Source organism: Leucoraja erinacea, chromosome 7, assembly GCF_028641065.1.
Source record: "Leucoraja erinacea ecotype New England chromosome 7, Leri_hhj_1, whole genome shotgun sequence".
Classification (NCBI taxonomy): Eukaryota; Metazoa; Chordata; class Chondrichthyes; order Rajiformes; family Rajidae; genus Leucoraja; species Leucoraja erinaceus.
The window spans coordinates 14,851,852-14,874,001 of NC_073383.1; the positions used below are offsets into that span (position 1 = coordinate 14,851,852).

At 38.8% G+C, this 22,150-nt stretch overlaps 1 protein-coding gene across 6 annotated transcripts in view; it reads right to left on the minus strand.

Moving 5' to 3' along the window:
- Positions 1–1,390: 1,390 nt before the first annotated feature.
- gulp1b (GULP PTB domain containing engulfment adaptor 1b) overlaps positions 1,391–22,150 on the minus strand; it is a 317,776-nt gene continuing 297,016 nt past the window's right edge. For all 6 annotated transcript variants that reach the window (XM_055637822.1, XM_055637816.1, XM_055637817.1 and 3 more), the window contains 3 exons: positions 20,300–20,435; positions 19,590–19,684; positions 1,391–4,936 (listed from right to left, as the gene is read on the minus strand). In XM_055637822.1, coding sequence (XP_055493797.1) covers positions 4,865–4,936; positions 19,590–19,684; positions 20,300–20,435 — 303 coding nt within the window. In that variant the 3' untranslated portion in view covers positions 1,391–4,864. The remainder of the gene's footprint in view (positions 4,937–19,589; positions 19,685–20,299; positions 20,436–22,150) is intronic.

Genomic DNA, 22,150 nt, shown 5'->3' on the forward strand with positions numbered 1-22,150 from the left:
TACTTACTCAACACTTGCTTTCTCAAGTATATTTGATGAGGAACCAATAGATGTGAATTATTCGACCTACAATTTTGAAAAAGGTTAATTGGAAAATGAAGGAGACTTAACAACTAATAAACTTTACAACTATATACTGTACAGTGGGTGCACTGCACTGTAAATATACTGTACAGTGGGTACACTGCACTGTAAATATACTGTACAGTGGGTACACTGCACCGTAAATATACTGTACAGTGGGTATACTGCACGGTAAATATACTGTACAGTGGGTATACTGCACTGTAAATATACTGTACAGTGGGTACGCTGCACTGTAAATATACTGTACAGTGGGTACACTGCACTGTAAATATACTGTATTGTGGGTTTACTGCACTGTAAATATACTGTACAGTGGGTACGCTGCACTGTAAATATACTGTACAGTGGGTACACTGCACTGTAAATATACTGTACAGTGGGTACACTGCACGGTAAATATACTGTACAGTGGGTACACTGCACTGTAAATATACTGTACAGTGGGTATACTGCACTGTAAATATACTGTACAGTGGGTATACTGCACTGTAAATATACTGTATTGTGGGTTTACTGCACTGTAAATATACTGTACAGTGGGTATACTGCACTGTAAATATACTGTACAGTGGGTATACTGCATTGTAAATATACTGTACAGTGGGTATACTGCACTGTAAATATACTGTACTGTGGGTATACTGCACTGTAAATATACTGTATTGTGGGTATACTGCATTGTAAATATACTGTACAGTGGGTATACTGCACTGTAAATATACTGTACTGATGGTCTCTCATCATTTCCCATTATCACAGTTATGTCCCATTTTCACCTGTTTCTTTGGCATTCCTCGCTGATAGTTTGCACTTCTGCTCCTAATCAACTGAACTGGCTTCATCAATCTCCATATAGTATTTTGTTCCACTCATCCCCGCATGTCTGTGTTGAAAACTGTAAACTCTCCACTTTCCCTTCAGTTCTATTGAACAGGTAAAATGTTGACTGTTTTCTCATTACACAGATGCTGCTTTACTGGCTGAGTTCAACCAAAGTTTCTGCTTTTGTTACTGTATTGTAAACTTGATGTGCCTCCATCTTCCAAAGAGGAAGAATACACAATATGTATCTCTAAAGCAAAATTAACTTACTTGATTCAGCACAATCTATATGTATATTCAATAGTACCAGATACTGGTATAACATTGAAAGAATTATCAATCTAAATTATATTTTGCTGGAGATTTTCAAAAATTAAATGTGTTTATTCACTCACAAGAGGTTATGTCAAATGATACTTAAACAAGTGTTATTATTCCATCTCAACACTGCCAAATTGCAATTAAATTCCTGAACAAGAAATGGTTTAAAAGGGCACATTTATATGCATTTAAATTGTACACGTAAAATTAGCTATTTTTGGTTAAAATCTGTGACTACAGAATAACATGAGATGCACCTTGCTTTTTCAAAGAATTAATAACGTCACTGATAACATAAACAGTGAAACATTATGCCATCTTCACAAATATAAACTGCATAAGAAAAATATTGGCAAATATACGGACCTTGCTGATAAATAGGATTTGAAGCATTTAGACATTCAATGTGATTAACCTTTAAGACAAAAATAGCTTTTGATATAGAGACAGGTAGGAGTAGGAAGACTTTGTATATATGCATATTGCAAACAAGAAAGATGGTTATGTGAAATACTGGCAAAACATACAGCTACATTTATTATAATTCATAAAAATACTTCAATTATCTAACGGGAATGCCAGATTTAAATGATCCATCCTCATTGCACATCTTGTATAGTGTTGAAGAAATAGACATACAGAACAACACTTAAGATAATGTACCTTAGATCTATACTTTGATTATATCAATAACCTGGGAGGATAATAAACAACTATAATTATATGTAGAGATCAAGTTGCAATTATTGCTTAACTGTGATCTGTGATAGTTTTTTTTTTTAAGTACCAGAAAGTTCAAAGTTAGTGTGATTTGATTCATGCTTGAGAAAAACTGGATTTAGTTAAACTTGGAAATCACCAAGGAAATGCCTAGAAGGGGAACTAGGTGCTTCCTATGATTACCCAAAATTAGTCACTAACATAATTTACACTGTGGCATAGTGCTGAGGACATATGGGTCCTTACTCCTTTGGATCTACATTGGTAATGGAAATCTATATGTGCATGAGTGTGCATGTAGGTGGTTTGTTTGGGTTGGTGGTGGAGGATCTGTTTGAGATTTGATAATATAGTCAAAATAACCAGAGAATTAAGATTCACTCCAAATGTGGGCTGAACTATGCAAGTGAGATTTAATATACAGACGATTAAAAAAAAAACCCTCACATTTAAAGAAAGAAATCTGTATGAGTTCAAGGAAAGGTTGAGAGTAAAATTATGCTCCAATAATCCAATTACCGCAGATCATCAATCAGACTGGGCTCCACAGCCAAATCAGATTAACACTAAGTGTCAGTTTAACACTAAATGGGCCTGTCCCACTGTACAAGGTAATTCAAGAGGTCTCCTGAGTTTAAAAAAAAAATCAAACTCGTTAGCACGTAGAATGTACGTAGCGGGTACGTTGGAGCTCGGGACGTCTCTTAGCGGCTCGTATTGCTAACGGCAGGTACTCAGGAAACGCGGTAAGCTCGTGAAGACTTGTGAAGATTTTTCAACATTGTCCTAAACATGATGAAAAATGTCCACAAGAGCCCCCCGAGTACCTACGAGCGGCTATTACTTTAATTCTCCGATTCGAATCAGGGGAAACTCGGGAGAACTCTTGAATTAGCTCGTACAGTGGGACTTAAGTATCCAAGGCTGGAATGAGCTGCCTGAGAAAATTTTAGAAGCGGGTACAATTGTTATTTTTAAAATGTATTTAGACATCTGAAGGGATAGAAAGTGTTGAGGGCTACGGGCCAAATGCAGGCAAATAGGACTAGCCCAGTATGCCTACTTGGTGGGCATGGATAAGGTGGGTCAAAGGCCGCTCGACTCTAACTGTTATCTGATGTGGCACTTGAGATATGGGAGCAGAGACAAAATCTCTGACGGACACAACACATGTATCCACACAAGAATGAGTAGACTTTCATTATGCCTATGTTACTTTGTCTAAGTTACAAATGCCTCTGAAAGAATAAATCCAATTTTGCTGGCCATGCCGACCGTAAATAGTTGAGTTTATATGCTGAGAATCTGCTCTTCGGCCAAAAGTTCCAATATTAAACTGGTCTTCAGAGTAGGCATGAATCTCAGCTACAGATAGAACATAGAACAGTATAGCACGAGAATGGGACCTTTGGCCCACAATGTTTGTGCCGAACACAATGCCAAGTTAAACTGATCTCATCTGCATGTACATGATCCGTATCCCTCTATTTCCTGCACTTCCATGTGCCTATCTAAAAGCCTCTTAGACACCAGTATTGTATCAGCTTTCACTATGTTCCAGGCACCCACTCCTATGTTCCAGGCACCCACTCCTCCCCGGTTAAAAACTTGCCTTGCGCATCTTCACTAAATTTTCTCCCTCTCACCTTGTAGTTATGCTCTCCAGTATTGGACTGTCTACCCTATTGGACTGTCTACCCTATTGATGCTACTGATGAAACAGTGTATTTCATAAATTGTAGATCAGACTCTGATACCTATTTTAACAATGATGTATACATGGGAATATCTTGTATTTTCCAACCAGGATAAATTAGCTAGAAGAGATCCCTTGCAATGCCTTATTCCTCTGTCATCCTTTCTCACCTTCCGACCAGCCAGCTTTTCCCATAGGTTTTAGGTGGGAGACCAATGGAGTCTGTGAACTGTGACTCAAATTGTTTCAATATATGACCAAAATTGATGACCAAGGTTAAAATTGGGGGTTTAGTTTTGCAAATGAAATGCCACAGGAGTTATATCAACAGTTTGGTACAAAATTCAAATACAAATAATTAATCTCTCAAACACCAGTCAGGTTGAAGTTAGGCTGTCAAAGAATTTACATTTGTATCACAGCAAGGTACCCAAACAACATCAAATTGCAATGTAACTTGAATACAATTTAGTTGGCTTAGCAGCAAAGTTTGGGCTACATATAATCCAATTATTGCATCCTCCTCCCAGGCAAAACACAAAAGTAATCACAAAGAAGTTTCTTTGTATCAAATTACTAATACTATTTTCAGCACATGACTGAAAAGTGAACATATAAAAATACACTCTTCTAAGACGGGTAAACATAATAGTACAAAGGGAATATACAGGGTTTTTACAATGTGCAGTTTTTCTTCCCAATAAAAATGTTGTTTAGTGGTGCTGATTCAAATCCCTAAGCATCACTATTATTCCTCCACCCCTCTTCATTGCTGCGTCTAACATTTGATGCTTGAACATATTAGATTAATGCAGTTTACAAATACACAATGTAACCCTCCACTGAAAATTACAGATGGAACAAAGCAAGTTCATCATCTATTCATCAAGAAACTCTTTTGAAATCTGGATCCCCTCGATTCACTGATGTTTGTAATTTTAATGCGTTTCTTTGTTAAATGGTAGAATTAAAACAGAAAGGGGCTTCATTAAATGTCAAACCAAACAAAGATTTGTGTTTTAACATTAATCTTGAACAACTTGCCTATGTTATATTTTCCAATGTAAAATTTAAAAAAAAAACAATGCAAGTAGAATTAAATTCTAATCTGCATAAAGAAGATTTTAAGAAACAGTACGGAAAAACAAATAGCATTTTGGCACTTCACTGGCACTCTATGTTTTCAATCCAAATGTGCAAATATTTAGTTCCTTAATGTCAGCATCTGTCATCCAGAGGATCAAGTGAGAATACAGTGCCTTCTAGAGTCAGTCCCATTTTGAACCCCTCCTGAAAAGTGTAAAGGAAGAAAATGTTAAAATCATAGCAATTATAGCTGTTGTTTTCAACAAGACACTAATAGTAATTAAACAATAAACTCCAAAAACAAGCAGCGAGATTATTTTCTTTGCATAATGGTTGAAACGTTAATTTTATAATCCAGAAAAATACTTAATAAACCAGGGGCAGATCAACTAAAGAATAGTATAATTATTGTAGAATGATAATTATTTACCTAAAAATAAACAATGTGATATTTTCAGAACATCAATCATTTTCGTTCACAATACCGCAGACCCTTGATATATAGCAACTGAGGTGTAAATATAATTCAATTCAATTGTCATCAAACTTGAAACATAGGGCTAAACGGAATTGGACCCTGCCCCACACACCACTTTCATTGCTTTCCAGATGGCCACAGTCACACTGTTCCAGCTCCATGTCTCTCACTGTCCAGCCAGCGCCACTGTAGTGAAACAGAGCAGAGTCCACTACAGTGGGACCAGGCTGCAGGTGATGGAAACCAAGCGCACTTAGGAACCAACTTGTTTCCACATTTTGAAACAAATAATAACACTAAAATATTTTAAATGAAAATAATTAAAATCTATGAATGGAAAGTAATTGAATCTTAATAACCATAAAGTTAATGGAAAATTTGCTTTTTTACTGACGGGTCAGTGAGGCTGTCTGAAGAGTCATAGAGTGATAGAGGCCATTCAGCCCAACTTGCCCACACCGGCCAACATGTCCCAACTACACTAGTCCCACCTGCCCGCATTAGGTCCATATCCCTCCAAACCTGTCCTATTCATGTAAGTAGTCTGAAGTAATGGATGCGTCAGCCATGGCTGATGAAAGGCTGAGGGGACAGATGTGAAATACATTTGGCCCCGCTCCTCATTATGGAACTAGTTAAAGCAGCTGAGGAGAACAAACGCACTTGTCATCTGACACTCAGTGCAGTCTGTACCTCTGTGATGCACTGGAAGCAAAAGGTTCAGATTGTGCTGCTTCCCACAATGTGGTTGAGTATTTACAATATGATAATTTTACATAAGTCTATTTATTATTTCTTCGAATATGAACTTTTATGGGTTAAAAGCTGGTTTAAATGTAATCTATGTGTGAGAGACTTGAATATTAAATTGCATTAATTTAATATTGCTGCTCCTTCATGGATGTTTCTGTGCATGAACACATTTGAACCATTTCCTTCTTATGTGACAGGTAGAGCAGCAACTCAGGTTAACCAAGAGTAACTGTTCAAGAAGGAACTGCAGATGCTGGAAGATCGAAGGTACACAAAATTGCTGGAGGAACTCAGCGGGTGCAGCAGCATCTATGGAGCGAAGGGTAGGTCTGAAGAAGGGTTTCGGCCCGAAACGTCGCCTATTTCCTTCGCTCCTTAGATGCTGCTGCACCCGCTGAGTTTCTCCAGCAATTTTGTGAACCAAGAGTAACTTGTGATTTTTATAATTTGATTGCTTTTCACTTTCTTAAAGAATCTCTTTACATCAAGATTAAAAATAAAACATGAATTAACTATACCTTTCGCTTTGAAAATTTTCATAATAAAGCTTTATCATTATACCTATTTCTGTTTCATATTTAGATTTGACAGAGGGAAATATGGCTGTGAGGATGCATTGTTGGTTAAATGAATGCAAAAGGTAAGGAATTGTAAAGTCAATCTACAATCATTTTCTTTAACATTTAGAATTAGTCTCAACACATACTGTGGTGGAAGATATGTCATCTGCGAAAGTGGCTGAAAGCAGCAGATTGTATTAATCAGAATAGTGAGTTTCCACTTCTGTATTGAATCAAAATCAATCAACAATGCAACGTTTACTCCACTTGGTCTTTAAATGGCCTCGATAAAAAATGCAATTACCCTGCATTCGACTGGAATGCTAGACTCAACAAAAGGGGGAGCATTTAAATAGAGAATACTAAATGTTAAGGTTCACAGAGATCTGTAGGCCCTAATGCTTGAAAGATAATGGGTCAGAGTATTGTTACAGCAAGGATCAGGAAGGCTCATGGAATGTTGGCAATCATTGCAAGTAGTTTTGATGCAATTCACAGGGCACTGGTGAGTGCAAGGGAACACTGCATTTTTAAGGAAGGATATGCTTGCTTTGGAGAATCATCATCATTATCGTTGAAAACATTAGCGAAGCAGTGGTGCTGCTTTCCAACGGGAACGGTCTCGGACACATCACGCATCTCTGTCCTCCAGTTCCTGCGGACTTCTGCACTGGAAGTATAGGATTTTGGTGTGTGTGCTTTATCATCATTCTTTACAATGCTATGTATGACAGTGATCGCAACTTCTACTGAAGTGTGTATGGCTGTTGGATCGCTAGAAGCTCGTCTGTCCTTCGACAGGCTTTTTTTTTGGTCTTGCTGGGGGTCCACAGCCCCTTCCTCATCTGACAAACCAGGTGGTGGAGATGATTTAGTCGCCGACTTTCCGACCATGGAGCAGGTAGCACGGGATTACATGGTACCCGTGGCGGGGGGAACTCCCCCCGACCTGACCTGATAATACAGAGAATGTTTAATTGCTGTCCAAAAATGTTGATGTATGAAGAGAGATTGAGCAGGTAGGGCTCATATTAATGGGAATTTATGTAAATAAGAGCCATGCTTATTGCAAAATTAACAGGATGATTTACTTGAATGACGTGATGTATGAACGATTCTGCCAGGGTGACAGGGTAATAAACTAATTAGATGGGATGTGGTCAGCGGAGAAGGAGGCAGGACTTCCCAACAAATGAATCCTATTAGATGAAACAAACTGGAGAAAATTCCTGGATCTGAATGAAACTAAGATTTGGCTCTGGGAAGTTTGCTGGAGATAAGAGAGGGAGGCAATGCAGCAGAGGCTACTGAATAGATTTTCTCAGAAAATTTCACAAGTATTTTTCCTGTGTTGCTGGAGGGAATCGGCTGAGTAAAATGGTCTGAGGTGATTTTTAATGGAGGAAAAGAGTTGTTAGTTTTGTGCATCATGAGGGTTCATAAAGTCATGTTATAGGAGCTTAATTCGGCCCATCAAGTCTACTCCACCATTCAATCATGGCTGATCTACATTACCCTCTCGAATCCATTCTCCTGCCTTCTCCCCGTAACCCCTGACACCCTTACTAAACAAGAATCTGTCAATCTGGAATACTGATTATGTTTGGGGAGGAATGCAATTCATGGAACATGTGAAGGAGGAGGCTATTCGGTCTCTAGTGTCTGTTTTGCCATTCACTAAGGCCTGGCCTGATCTTTAACCCTATGACAACTATCCTACTTAATCTCAATAATACCTAAAAATCTAATAAAAATCTAACAAAAAGTCTATTGTTTAATATACTTAGCAATTAAACTTACCTGGGCAGAGAATGCCAAGATTCATATCCTCTATGTGCGATTTTACTTTTACTTCTGTCCTCAATTGCCAATCCCATACTTTAAGATAATAACCACTGATTGTCCCCAATATGGAGAAAATATAATTGTCCCTTCTATCCTGTCGAGTCACTTATATTATGTGCTTACGTTTTAATAAGATTACATTTAATTATTTAAAGACAAAGACCATAGGCCCAGTCTGTTAAATCTATCCTTATATAATAAACGCACTATGCCAGGAATCATTCTGGTGAACCTTTATGTCACTCCCTCAATCATGAGTATGTCCTTCCTGTGAAAGGGAGGCCAGACCTACACACAATATTCCACATCCTCTTGCTATGAAGGCTAACATTTTCCATCTTAAATCCTTGTTGAAATTGCACGTCACTTTTCAAAAAATTAAAATTAAAAACCAAACTGCAAATGCCGGAAATCTGAAACAAGAATAGAAAATGCTAAAACAAGAATAGAAAACGCAAAAAAAAGCTCAGTAGGTTTGGCAGCATCTACAGAAAGGAAAGGAATTGCCTTGATTTTCAGTGATTTGTACACAAGCATGTGCATTTCCTCTGAACACCGGCATCTTTCAATATTTCACCATTTAATAAATACTCCACTTTCTACTTTTGCTACCTCACCTTTTTCTGTAAGCCATTGCTTCTCCTTCTGAAGCTTTTCTGCATTTTCATCAGAACTCACAATGCTAGCAGTCTGATAAACAGATAGACGTATGCAGCATGGAAACAGGCCCTTCAGAACACAAAGTCCAAGCTGACCTGTTTAAACCAGTTTAATCTTATCCCACTTCCTCATCCATCCCTTACACACGAGAGGCAATTTACAGAGGGCAATCAACCAACAAAGCTACACGTCTTTGGGATGTGGGAGGAAACCGGAGCAGCTAGCGCAAACCCACGTGGCCACGGGGAGAATGTGAAAACTCCACACACGGAAAGCACTCGTGGTCAGGACCAAAGGCGGGTCTCTGGTGCTGTGAGGCAACAGCTCTACCAGGTGCACCACTGTACTGACTGTTCTGTATCAACAGCAACTTTGTATATATTAACTTGAATACCTCATCCAAATCATTGATGTAGATCGTGAACAGCTGAGGCCCCAGCACGGATTGGTGCAGCACCCTGCTGGTTATTGTGTTCTAGCCTGAACATGGTCTATTTATTCATATTCATTTTTTTTTGTCTGTTAACCAGTCTACACTGATATATTATCATCAATTCCATTTACTCTAATATTGTTTAATCTCTTGTGTGGCACTTTATTGAAAGAGATTTGAAGGCTCAAGTGTTGCACACCATAGTTGTTGTTCTTACCTATTCTGCTTCTTTCAACCTCATAAAACTAAACACTATTTCCCTTTGACATGGGTAGAAAATTGGTTGGCAGACCGGAAGCAAAGAGTAGGAGTGAACGGGTCCTTTTCAGAATGGCAGGCAGTGGCGAGTGGAGTGCCGCAAGGCTCGGTGTTGGGGCCGCAACTGTTTACCATATATATTAATGATTTGGAAGAGGGAATTAGGAGCAACACTAGCAAGTTTGCGGATGACACAAAGCTGGGTGGCAGTGTGAACTGTGAAGTGGATGTTAGGAGGTTGCAGGGTGACCTGGACAGGTCGAGTGAGTGAGCAGATGCATGGCAGATGCAGTATAATATAGATAAATGTGAGGTTATCCACTTTGGCGGCAAACACAAGGGGGCAGATTATTATCTCAATGGGGTTAGGTTAGGTAAGGGGAAGGTGCAGCGAGACCTGGGTGTCCTTGAACACCGGTCACTGAAAGTTGGCTTACAGGTACAGCAGGCAGTGAAGAAAGCTAATGGAATGTTGGCCTTCATAACACGAGGATTTCAGTATAGGAGTACAGAGGTTCTTCTGCAGTTGTATAGGGCTCTGGTGAGACCACATCTGGAGTATTGTGTACAGTTTTGGTCTCCTAATTTGAGGAAGGACATCCTTGTGATTGAGGCAGTGCAGCATAGGTTCACGAGATTGATCCCTGTGACTGTCATATGAGGAAAGATTGAAAAGACTAGGCTTGTATTCACTGGAGTTTAGAAAGATGAGGGGGGATCTTATAGAAACATATAAAATTATAAACGGACTGGACAAGCTAGATGCAGGAAAAACTTTCCCAATGTGGGGCGAGTCCAGAACCAGGGGCCACAGTCTTAGAATAAAGGGGAGGTCATTTAAAACCGAGGTGAGAAAAAACTTTTTCACCCAGAGAGTTGTGAATTTATGGAATTCCCTGCTGCAGAGGGCTGTGGAGGCCAAGTCACTGGATGGATTTAAGAAGGAGTTAGATAGTGCTCTAGGGGCTAGTGGAGTCAGGGAGTTAGATAGTGCTCTAGGGGCTAGGGGGAGAAGGCAAGCATGGGTTATTGATAGGAGACGATCAGCCATGATCACAATGAATGACGGTGCAGGCTCGAAGGGCCGAATGCCCTCCTCCTGCACCTATTTTCTATGTTTCTATGTCTATGTTGTGATTGGTGCACTGTGAGTGGCATTGTGACATCATCACTTGAAGCTGCTGGAAAAAGGTTTTCTGTGAGAAGCTGTGGTTACCGTTGGCAACATCCCATTGTGATGTCATTTGTAAATTAAATCCATTGTGATTGGGCGTCTGTGAGATGGCATTGTGACATCATAACTGGAAGCTGTTGGAAAAAGGCTTTTCTTGAGAAGTGTTTTTTGGCTTTTTTAAAACTTTGCTCGCGAAGAGTACGGCATGGAGGGGAAAAATGTTAGTTAGAATATGTAAAGATTTAAGCACTAGCGCGTAGCATTTTGAGGAAGATACAAAACATACGTACATACACGCACGTTTGCAAGATGAGACTTTAGTATATAGATAGATGTTCGGCTGGCGACCGGAAGGTAGCCGGTTCGAATCCCGCTTGGAGTGCATACTGTCGTTGTGTCCTTGGGGCAAGCCACTTCACCCACCTTTGCCTGTGTGTAATGTAATGTAATTATGTGAAGCACTTTGGGGTCAATGCAAGTTGACTGAAAATGTGCTATATAAATAGGATTATTATTATTATTATTATGTGTCTAAGATATGTATAAATATTTGCTTAATTGCTCTGTCATTTTATAACATAATTTCTCCTGTAAGGGACTCCAATATAACCTCTTATTTTCTTTAAAAAATATCTATAGTAGCTCTTACATTCTGTATTTGTGTGTTTTTTTGTCACTCACATATTCTTGCACTCTCGTTTCCTTTTCATTACCAATGCGTGATCCTTTAGGCTGAATTTTCTGGGTGTTCCCAGTCATTATTGTTCTCTCTTCTTTGGCAATAATATAAGCTTTTTCCTTTGATCAGCAGAAAATTGAGTCTGATCTGCAGAGTCCAAACTATTTAGTCTCTCTTGTTTGGATAACTCTCTTGTCTCAGGAATTTGCTTGATAAATCTCCTTTGCCCTGCCTCCACTGTTACTATTTTTTTTCCTTTTAGGCAAGGAGAACTAAACTTTATGCAATGTTGCAATGTGGCCTAACCAACACCACGAACAATTGCTATAAAACCACCCAATTTGTTAACTCCACCCCATATGTAATTAAGGTGAAAAGCCCTTGAAAACATTTTTGCCATTGGTGTTTTTTTTGACTGGTGAAAATATTGTCGCAGCTATGCACACAGATGCCACTGATTTGCTACCTGCTGGACAAAACAATAGGAGGATTTCCTCTCCACCAACAAGAAGTCAACTGAGCCTCTCGGGATTATTCAGAATGGCACAACTCCAATTAGGGGGAAATGGTGATGCAAAGTCTATCATGCCCAAGCCAAACATGCACAAGTTTGGCCTTCTTGTCCATTTTATTTCCTTGGACAGTTGCCAATTGCTGGTTAAGCCTTCCCCATTTTTCCATGATGTGACTAGACATTATGGATGAAATGAGTATTCATGAACCAGACTCCTCAACGATGATCCTTCGAGATTCGAAAATTTAGTGGAGTCTGGTGATTTTGACATGGACATTTATTTATTCTTCAGCATTTGAGGAATACATTGAATAAAAAGATTGCACTGGCATGAAAGCTAACTGGTGATTTATAAGAGACGCTAAAAGAGCAGAGGGTAGCTCAGAAAAATTACAATCTCTCAGAATAACATTAAATCTTGTAAAATCACATGTGTGGCCATGCACTTTTTGTAAGAGAAATCAAAACAGATTAATATCTCAATGAAGGGAGACTGCAAGTGAGTGAAGTACTGAGGCGAAGTAGGCATGAATAACAAAATGCTAGTAGGCAAGTCCAACAAGTACTCATGAGATCAAACGATATTTTGGTCTCCATTACAAAGGGGATGGAATTTGAAAATGGTATGTTTGTTAGAATTGTGCAGGGTATTGGTGCGTTCTCAAATGTCCCTCAATTTTTATTGCAGTTTTGGTCACCTCACCTAACAAAAAAAATGGTAACATTGGAGACAGTACAAAGGAGATCCACCAGATTAATTCCTGGGATGCAAAAGGTGTCCTATCATAAGAGACTAAATAGTTTGAGCCTGTAATCCTCCAAGTTTAGAAGAATGAGGGGTGACCTTATTCAAACATATCAGATTCTTGACATTCGGATGGTTTCATTCGTGGAGAGTTTCAAGCAAGGTAACATAAATACAAGATAAGAGGCAGGTTATTTAAGATGGAGATATGTGGACATTTCTACTTCCTTTCTACCACCCAAATTCTCTGCCCCGACAGATGGTGGAAACTGAATAATTTGAAATGTTTAAAGTACAGGTTGATAAATAGGTTGTAGAAATAGGTGAAGGTTGTAGAAATTACACAGATGAGAAGTTGAGGCTATCAAAGATAGGCCATGATCATGTTTAACAATGGGGCGGGTTTAAAGGGTCTGATTACCTATTTGTTCATACTCTTATGTTCTTCATTAGCAAATCATTTTCAAATAATTTTCCAATCTATCAAAAATAAATCCATCTAATTTTTCTAGATAGTAATAGTTAGAAACAGTTTGGCACGTGGGAGATTCTATTCAATCTATTTCAGAGTTGGGAGAAACAATTGGGGATACAGCAAACTAGAATATAACTAGAATATATATGCTTGAATTAACAGTGAATCATATCCAACATTACCAGTCAGCTCACTCTGCATGGTTTTAATGAAATAAATTATTTCAGGAAAGATAATTATCACGTAGTAAAACATTAGCAGGACAATTGAATTGCAAGAGAATTGGGCAGATGCTAAATGGGTTATTTTTCCAATAAAGTGGCATGATCGTCACAGTCTTGGTCATCTCATTCCGTATTGGGGATTTTCTTTTCCTCGTCAGATGATGAACAATACAAGTAAAATTAAACATGTAAAACTTACATCCAGCATACATATAAATAAGCAATGAATCAAAGTACAATGTACCAACCATCGCTGACGCTGCTGGGCACATGTGGTAAGCGTAAGAAAAAAATAAACAGATAAGAATAAACAAAATTACAATGCATTACAGTAAAACCGAATGACATTTCATGAGTATTTATTTGTTTTTGGACAATTGATGATTACAACTCATCATAAAATATTATTAACATCTACGGTAAGGAAAGAATTATTCATTAAAGAGTATTATTGATGCGCTTGGCTTCTGAAATAGTGTTAATATATATACAGTTCCAATAGAATGTTTGACGTCAAGACTACTTAAAATAACACATATTTTGTGCATTAGATTGTTAGTTGGAAGTTTAAATACACCACATACAAAATTGCCAAGAACACTGTTCCACGAAGGAATTTATAGGAAGTACATATTAGATCCATAACCATGAATAAAAAAAGTTCTTGGGAGTATTTTTAAATTAATTGAAACTGGTTTTCAAATTACAAACAACCTTGACTATTAAACAATCTGGCTAATAAATATCTATCTATATAGCTATATACCTATAAAGGTCTCATCTTGTGTGTGTGTCTGTGTGTGTGTGCGCATGTGCGTGTCTGTCCGTGTATGTTTTGTATTTTCCTCAAATCGCTACACGCTAGTGATTACATTTTTACATATTCTAAGTCACATTTTTATTGACCACGCTGTACTCAGATTCACTTCAGATTTCATCCTATATTTCATGTTATTCATGATTAAAGCTTTAAAAACCAAAATTTGTTTTTCACAGACTGCCTGTTTCCAGCAGCTTGCAGTGATGATGTCACTGCCACTCACAGTGCACCAATCACAATGGGCTCTCAAGCTGCCCACTGCCACAATGACATCACAATGGGACAGCAGAATGAGAGGTTGCCAAAGGCAGAAACTGTGGGGTGGGGTGGGGGTAACAAGTGCCATTTGGCATGGGCTTCATGCCTGATGCTTCAAAGGGAACCTGATTTGCCGGCCTCTAAAATTGAGGTGTTTGATCTTGGTTTGGAGCCTCTAAAATTGAAATTGGTCTGGGGCTTAGTTCATCAATGAGAGGGCCTGGCCAAAGCAACCAAGAGAGTGAGAGGGAGCGAGAGAGAGGGAGATAAAGTGGGAGAAAGAGGGAGAGAGATAGAGAGAGGGAGAGAGCGAGAGGGAAAGAGGGAAAGAAAGTGGGAGGGAGAAGGAGAGGGAGAGAGGGAGAGAGGGAGAGGGAGAGGGGTGGGAGAGGGAGTGAGGGAGAGAGGGGTGGAGAGTATTGCACCAGACCGGTTCATGGGCTCACCAGCTTCCTGTATTTTCTGCGGCAAAGTAGAGACCCTGTTCCAAGTGTATATTGAGTGTGTGAGGTTGCTGGACCTGTACAAATATCTGATGGGGCTGCTCCTCAAGTTCTGGTTGCATTTTTGCCCCAGGATCCTGGTGTTTGGACACAAGGCAGGAAGTGGGGAGGCCCGATCAGGGGATCTCTCTGTCGGTTTGCTCCTGGGCCTGGCCAAGATGCTCATTCGCGGGTCCCCACTGACCCGCTCCCACCTACCTCCCACCCCCCCCTCGGCACCCCCCCAATCCCACGCCCTCCCCCCCTCCCCATTGCCACACCCCCCCCCCAACGTGCGGACGATTGATTGCCTCTATAAATTCCATAATTTTCCTTGTGGCAGGTTATGGGGTGATTGGCTTCGGGTTGAGCACCGACATCGCGCCCACCCACCCCCCATGTTGGGGAATGGAGCCCAATGGGTCCCACTTGGTCCAGTATATGTATGTGTGATTAATGCACTGAACTATGCCAAAACGGTACACGATAGCGCTTCAATTTTTGGACCACCTTTCTCACAATTGTCCTGTGGTCTGTTTTTATCAAGTTTCTTTCAGATTGATGTTATATTTTACAAGTTATTCACATTTAAAACTTTACAAAATACCAAAATTATAAAATATTTTGGCAGTGGCAGTTAAAGCTATGACGTCACAATGGGATTGTAGCTCCGCCTGCTACAATGTTGCAATCATAGGACACTGAATCCTGACATTTTTTTCCTGGCAGCAAGTGAAATTACATTTTTTTTAAGTTTAAAAAGAGGGAGAGTGAATAAGGGTAAATGAGCCGCCCCTGCACAGTTGGGGGAACAGGTTGCATTGGGGGAATGGGCGAGTGGTGGAAAATTGCATTGGGGGAACGGGTTGCGTACGGGGGGCCAGGCCTCCCGTGTGACAGGGACTAGTATAATTATAGAATTATGATTAACAGACTAAAGCCTTGAACAGCAAAAAGATTGAAATTATATTTTAACAAAAAAGCCACAACAGATCAGAAATAGAAATATGACTATGATTTATGAGCTTTCGCGGTAGAGAAAATAAAACTTGTTTTAAAGGAAATAACCTATCATGCCTGATGTAGGGATTACAAAATGTTTGTTCATTACTTTAATGTTCACTGACAGGGAAACATAAATAAAGTGGTGCAGAAACTTATCACCTTCATGTTAACAGAGCCAAACTGAAGAATTAATTGGAATCTAATTTGATTCCAGCAGGTAATTGTATTTTCTTGCCACAAAAGTGAATACACTTTCAAAGAACACAAAGTGATGGAGTAACTCAGATCAAGCAGCTTCTTTGGAGAACATGGATATGGAACATTTTGGTCAGGGCCATTCTTTGGACTGCAGAAGGGACCCAACCTGAAATGTCACTATTCCATGTCTTCCAGAGATGCAGCCTGACCCGCCGAGTTACTCCAGCACTTTGTGATCTATGCAAGATTCCTGCATCTGCAATTTCTTGTGTCTCAATTGTAATGCACTTTGAAGAGTTGTGAATCTGTGGAATTCTCTGTCACAGAAGGTAGTGGAGGCCATGTCACTGGATGTTTTCAAGAGAGAGTAAGATTTAGCTCTTATGGCTAAAGGAATCAAAAGATATAGGAAAAAAGCAGGAACAGAGTATTAATTTTAGATGCTCAGCCATAATCATATTGAATGGTGGTGCTGGCTAGAAGGGTCGAATTGCCTACACCTGCGCCTATTTTTCTATGTTTCTATTTTTTATTCTATGTTTCAATGGATTCTGAAAATCAAAGGCATCAATGAATCTGATTGTGAGACAATTGCACCGGACTGGATCTGGATTTGGATGGGAGTTCAAAACTAGGCAAGGGAATTACATATTCAAGGAACTGTCAAGGAATAATAAGAATTGGGAAGGCATCTGCTGCATGACTTGTTTAATGGGAAAGATCCAAAGGAATTCAATTATTCACTGGAATGGACCAAGAAGTTTACTGAAAATTATATGAACAAACTTGAACCAATAAGCTAAGAACGATCAGTGATTTTATAAGGGTCAAAGTTTCTCCAAAGGTTTTTATAAAATGTGTAAGATAGTGAAAATAGTTTATCCATGTCATTGACAGTATATCGATAATTAAAGACTAGCAACTCAACTTTTATTTTGTTAATATGCACTTTATCAAAATGTAAATCCATAGAAATGTCTGCCATCAATAGAATGGAGATTAGCATCACTAATAACTAAAGCAAGTCTAGTTATCAATTTTAAAATGTAGGATTGGCAGTTTTTTTGTTAACTGTAGGGAACAGTAGACTGACATATGGTTAAGTGACAGAGCACCTGAATACTGAACAGGATCAAGAGGTCAATTTGCATACTCATGTCCCAAAGATTGATCAAACTTTGTGCTTCCAATCATTCTACCAGTGAATGAGACATATGTTACATGGGATGAAGACCTCAATTAAATTTCCAATTTCCAAATTCCCATTGGAAATTCAATTTGGAATGGGGCTCTAACTATTGTTGGATTTGGCCTTCGTTCACGAATGAAAACCATTCCTGAATTGCAGAAGTGCAGCACTTTAAAAGCCCATACCAAAGCTGCAACATTGAATATCGTGTTGATCTTAGAGTGGTTTCAACTGTGTATTGTATGCTGATTAGTTACACTGCCACTCCATGCAAAAGACGTAAACCACAAGAACATGCCTTACAGGAGATGGTGCCTGGTATTCACCGTCCTTGCAGAAAGCAGAAATGGATGGGGAGAGGAAAATGTGACTGGTGTGTCGGAAGGAACTGCAGATGCTGTTTTTTTTTAACCGAAAATAGACACACAAATCTGGAGTAACACAGCGGGACTGGCAGGATCTCTGGAGATAAGGAATGGGTGATGTTTCGGGTCAAGACCCTTCTTCAGACTGATAAAGGAAACAGGTAATTGTTAGTTGGAGCTAGATGAGAATGAAAAATTGGTGTAAATTGGGTGGGGGAGGGATGGAGAGAGAGGGAATGCAGGGGTTACTTGAAGTTAGAGAAATCAATATTCATACCCCTGGGCTGTAAGTTGCCCAAGCGAAACATGAGATGCTGATCCTCCAATTTGCGTTTAGCCTCACTAATAACGGAGGAGGACTAGGATAGTGTGGGAATGGGAAGGGGAATTAAAGTATTTAACAACGGGGAGAAGGGTCTCGACTCGAAATGTCACCCATTCCTTCTCTCCAGATATGTTGCCTGTCCCGCTGAGTTACTTCAGCTTTTTGTGTCTAAAATGGAACTGGTGGTAGAATCATGCTGTAGTTGCCTGAAATGAAGTAAAATGATGTGCTGGATGAAGAGGTTGGTAAGGTGAAAGGTCCAAGGTCATTCTACCTCAATCCCATCCAGGTCCTTCCACACACACCCTTCATTCTAAACTCTCCCACACCTGATTCCAACTGCCTTTCACTCACTCGCTGAACCCACTGGGTAGCCTATTCCTCTCGCTATTGTTCCCATCTGCCCACCATCCCTTCCTTATCTGGCTCCACGCATCGCTCTTTCTAAAAATCAGATTGTATAATCTCTATTGTCTCCACTTCACCTCCCAACCTCTGTTACCATCTCCAACCTCGTGTCCTCACACCTACCCACAACAGTCTCCATTGGCATATCAATCCCTCTTCAATTGATTCCATTTATCAGCTCTTGCCTCACCTTTCACCTTCGCCTCTTAATACTAATACCTCTCTGTCCCAATGCAGGGTCTCGAATGGATTTATCAACATTCCCTTTGCCTCCAGAGATGCTGAGTTTCTCCAGCAAATTGTTTGTTTTTTCAGTTTTCAGTATTTACAGCCTCTTGTATTTCCCTCTTATATTTTGGTTAGATCTACTTGTAATCCATATAAAACAGAAAGCCTTGCAAACAATAGAATAGTTGTGAACTTTAGCAGAGTTGACATTACTGACACTGAAAAGTACATGTATGGAAAGAGGCATTTTAAACTGTACCCTGTATAACCATGACAATATTTCCTTGGTCAGGTCTGTATCTGTTTCGCTAAACTATAACAAAACAGTCCTGTATCCCAAAATGCATTCTGCATTTTGTAGAATTGTTAAGCGAAAGATATTTTGCATTAACAATTTGCCAAGTGTAAATCTCTTTTAGCAATCAAGCATTCCTGTTAGATATTTAGAACATGGTTTCAGTCCCCCCCCATATTTTATACTTTGATATCACAGTTTCATTTGTTTTTTTAAATTATGCAGTGTGTACATTTTCTCTGCGCTGTTCGTGGTTCTGTAGAGATTCCTCTTTAAAAACAATGCACCAAAATTGTTGATCTCTGGTAACTTTTCAGGTGTTTATAATCTTGTGATGTGTAGTACTTGCACTCTTCACACTTCGCAACACAGTCAATAAATTCACTTTTTTAAATTACTTTTGATTACAGACTTTACTTACAATATCACATTCTTAATGACTAAATTATACCTGACAATTATTCAATGCACAACTAAGTTATTCACCTGCATTTCATCCAGTTTGGACTGAATGTCTGGTGGGAAATCTCCCCCGACTGAGATGAAAGGATCAAATGGCTCCGCGCCAAAGATATCTTTTTCTGAAAATGATAATAAAGAATGTTTTTAGCCTTGGCAAAAGTCAACATAATTATCACCATTCAACCTCCTGCCCTTGCACCCACCCTCACCAGTCTCCACCGTCATATCAGCCCCTTCTCAATTGATTCCACTTTTAAGATCCTGCCTCACCTTTCTCCTTCACCTCTTAATACTGAATATTTCCCCTCTGCACTCTCTGTCCCGATGCAGGGTCTTGACTCGACATATCAACTATCCCTTTGCTTCCTCAGAAGCGTTGAGGAAGGTTGCTCTTACTGAGACTACAAACAATATTATAAGCACTAATTATTTCAGTATTAGCTGCTCACATAAACTTCTGAAAAAAATCAATAGACTTGTAAGTTGCAAGAATAAATAATTCTTTGCAGCCTACTATTTTGACTCGACCATGAAAAATAATAGTTGAAAGCTCAACAATCGGTAATCCAGAAAGTGATACATTTTAATACACGAAAAGTCTCACTACTTTTGGTTCCTTATAACAATCTAAGGTAATACATTTTGCAATGAAACACATACACAGGCTAATGATGAGTAGCAAAATATTTCAAAATAATCCAAAATTATAAATATGACTAATTTCCACAACTCACTGGTCTCCGATGATCTAACAGGTAAAGGAGGAAGCTCTGTGCCATTACTGGATGGTATTGGTAAAAGAGGTGATGCTGGTGAGAATGGGACCATATCAAATAGATCTGTGCTTGGAGACTGAGGAGCCATGACTCTCTATAGAGAAATTAGGAAGAACACAATTATTAAGACTGTGGATCATTTTATTACCTTAAAAGGTAACTAAAGTTAACTATTTTAGTTCAAACAAACCATGCAATAAAAAAACACCACCACAAAAATAACACTCTAACAGAAACTTGAAGCATGTTGATGGATGAAATGAAATGCACCGAAGTAACGTGTGGATTTCGAAGCAAATTTAAAAACTATAGAAAATTCCACTAATTCATTCACTCTTATTTGTGAACTCAAATTCATTTGGACTTCCTTCTTTATAATGAAAGCTTAAATTAGTGCTCTTCATTCCCTGAAGTAATGAATCCAGTATGATTATGGCTAATTCAGGGTATCAAGGACATAAAATTACTGCAAGTAAACAGAGGTGCACATCAGTGACAGAGCTAATTAATGCCAGGACAGATTCAAGGAGCCGAATGGCATATTCCTGTACTTATGAGGAATAGAAAACAAAAATATGGGAATCATTTACGAGGAACAGTTTTTCCAATAATATTTAACACTTTAAATAAATATGTAATATGTTTTCCCAGGAACAATTCTTACAAGAGTGAAGCTGCTGTAGTTGAATTCACCCTTGGAAAAGTAAAGCGTTCAGAAATAAAATTTACATGATGTTATCTAATTGCTATAGTGTTAGGAAAAATATATTTGATTGTCCAATTTTGATTTTATGCAGCTCTGGAATAGGTTTCCCATCTTGAGTAATTACAATGTAGAACTCAAATAAACATTTAAGAGGGTGTTGGTCAGGAACGCACAGGTATTCCGTGTGTTTGAACACCAGATATGTAACAGAATATAATATTTAATAACACCAAGACGTTTATTTCAAACCTAATCATATTTTTCTCCTCAAATTATTCACTCTTCCCCATCTGCTTGATACAGTGATTCAGGTGTCAAAATGCTCAATGCTTTTGAAAGCCTAAACTATCAGACTGCTACATATTCAGCAAGTTTACTTTCCTGTTTATTTAATTTCACATAGAGTCATAGAGTGATACAGTGTGGAAACAGGCCCTTCAGCCCAACTTGCCCACACCAGTCAACATGTCCCAGCTACACTAGTCCCACCTGCCATGTTCGGCCTATATCCCTCCAATTCTTCCTATCCATATACTTTTTCTCCCTCCAAACATGTCCTTTTTCTCCCCCACAGTATCCTTCAGGTTCAATTCATTTTTAAAAAACCTTTTAAATTTTAAAAGCATTTAGATCTATCTAATGGTTGTTGGCATTAAATGACGTGACAACAAATTATAACCTGATATTCACAAATAAACATACTTCACTTCTCTTACTGTGAGTATTAAATGTTGTGCATGTCAAACTAAGCCACATATAATATGTATGGTATATCTAAAGGACATACTGAAATTTCTCACATTATTTCATGAAAATCACAACTCAAGTTTAGAACAAGTATAGATTAAAATAGTAGCCTAGTAATTGTAAATAAAATAATAAATTCTTGACGTGTTTATGTTTCCTTTAATCTTTGCATGTGAATACGTGGCTCTTAACTCTTGCGCAAGTTGATGGTCCCTGCGGTGTAATTTATAGTGAAAAATGAAGAGTCCAAACATGTAGCCAGGGGTGAATGCACCACTAAAAACTATCAACTATAGATTTTTTGTTTTGCAAATAGATCTCTTGATATTGGTTTGCTGGTTTGTGCCTTTCCAATG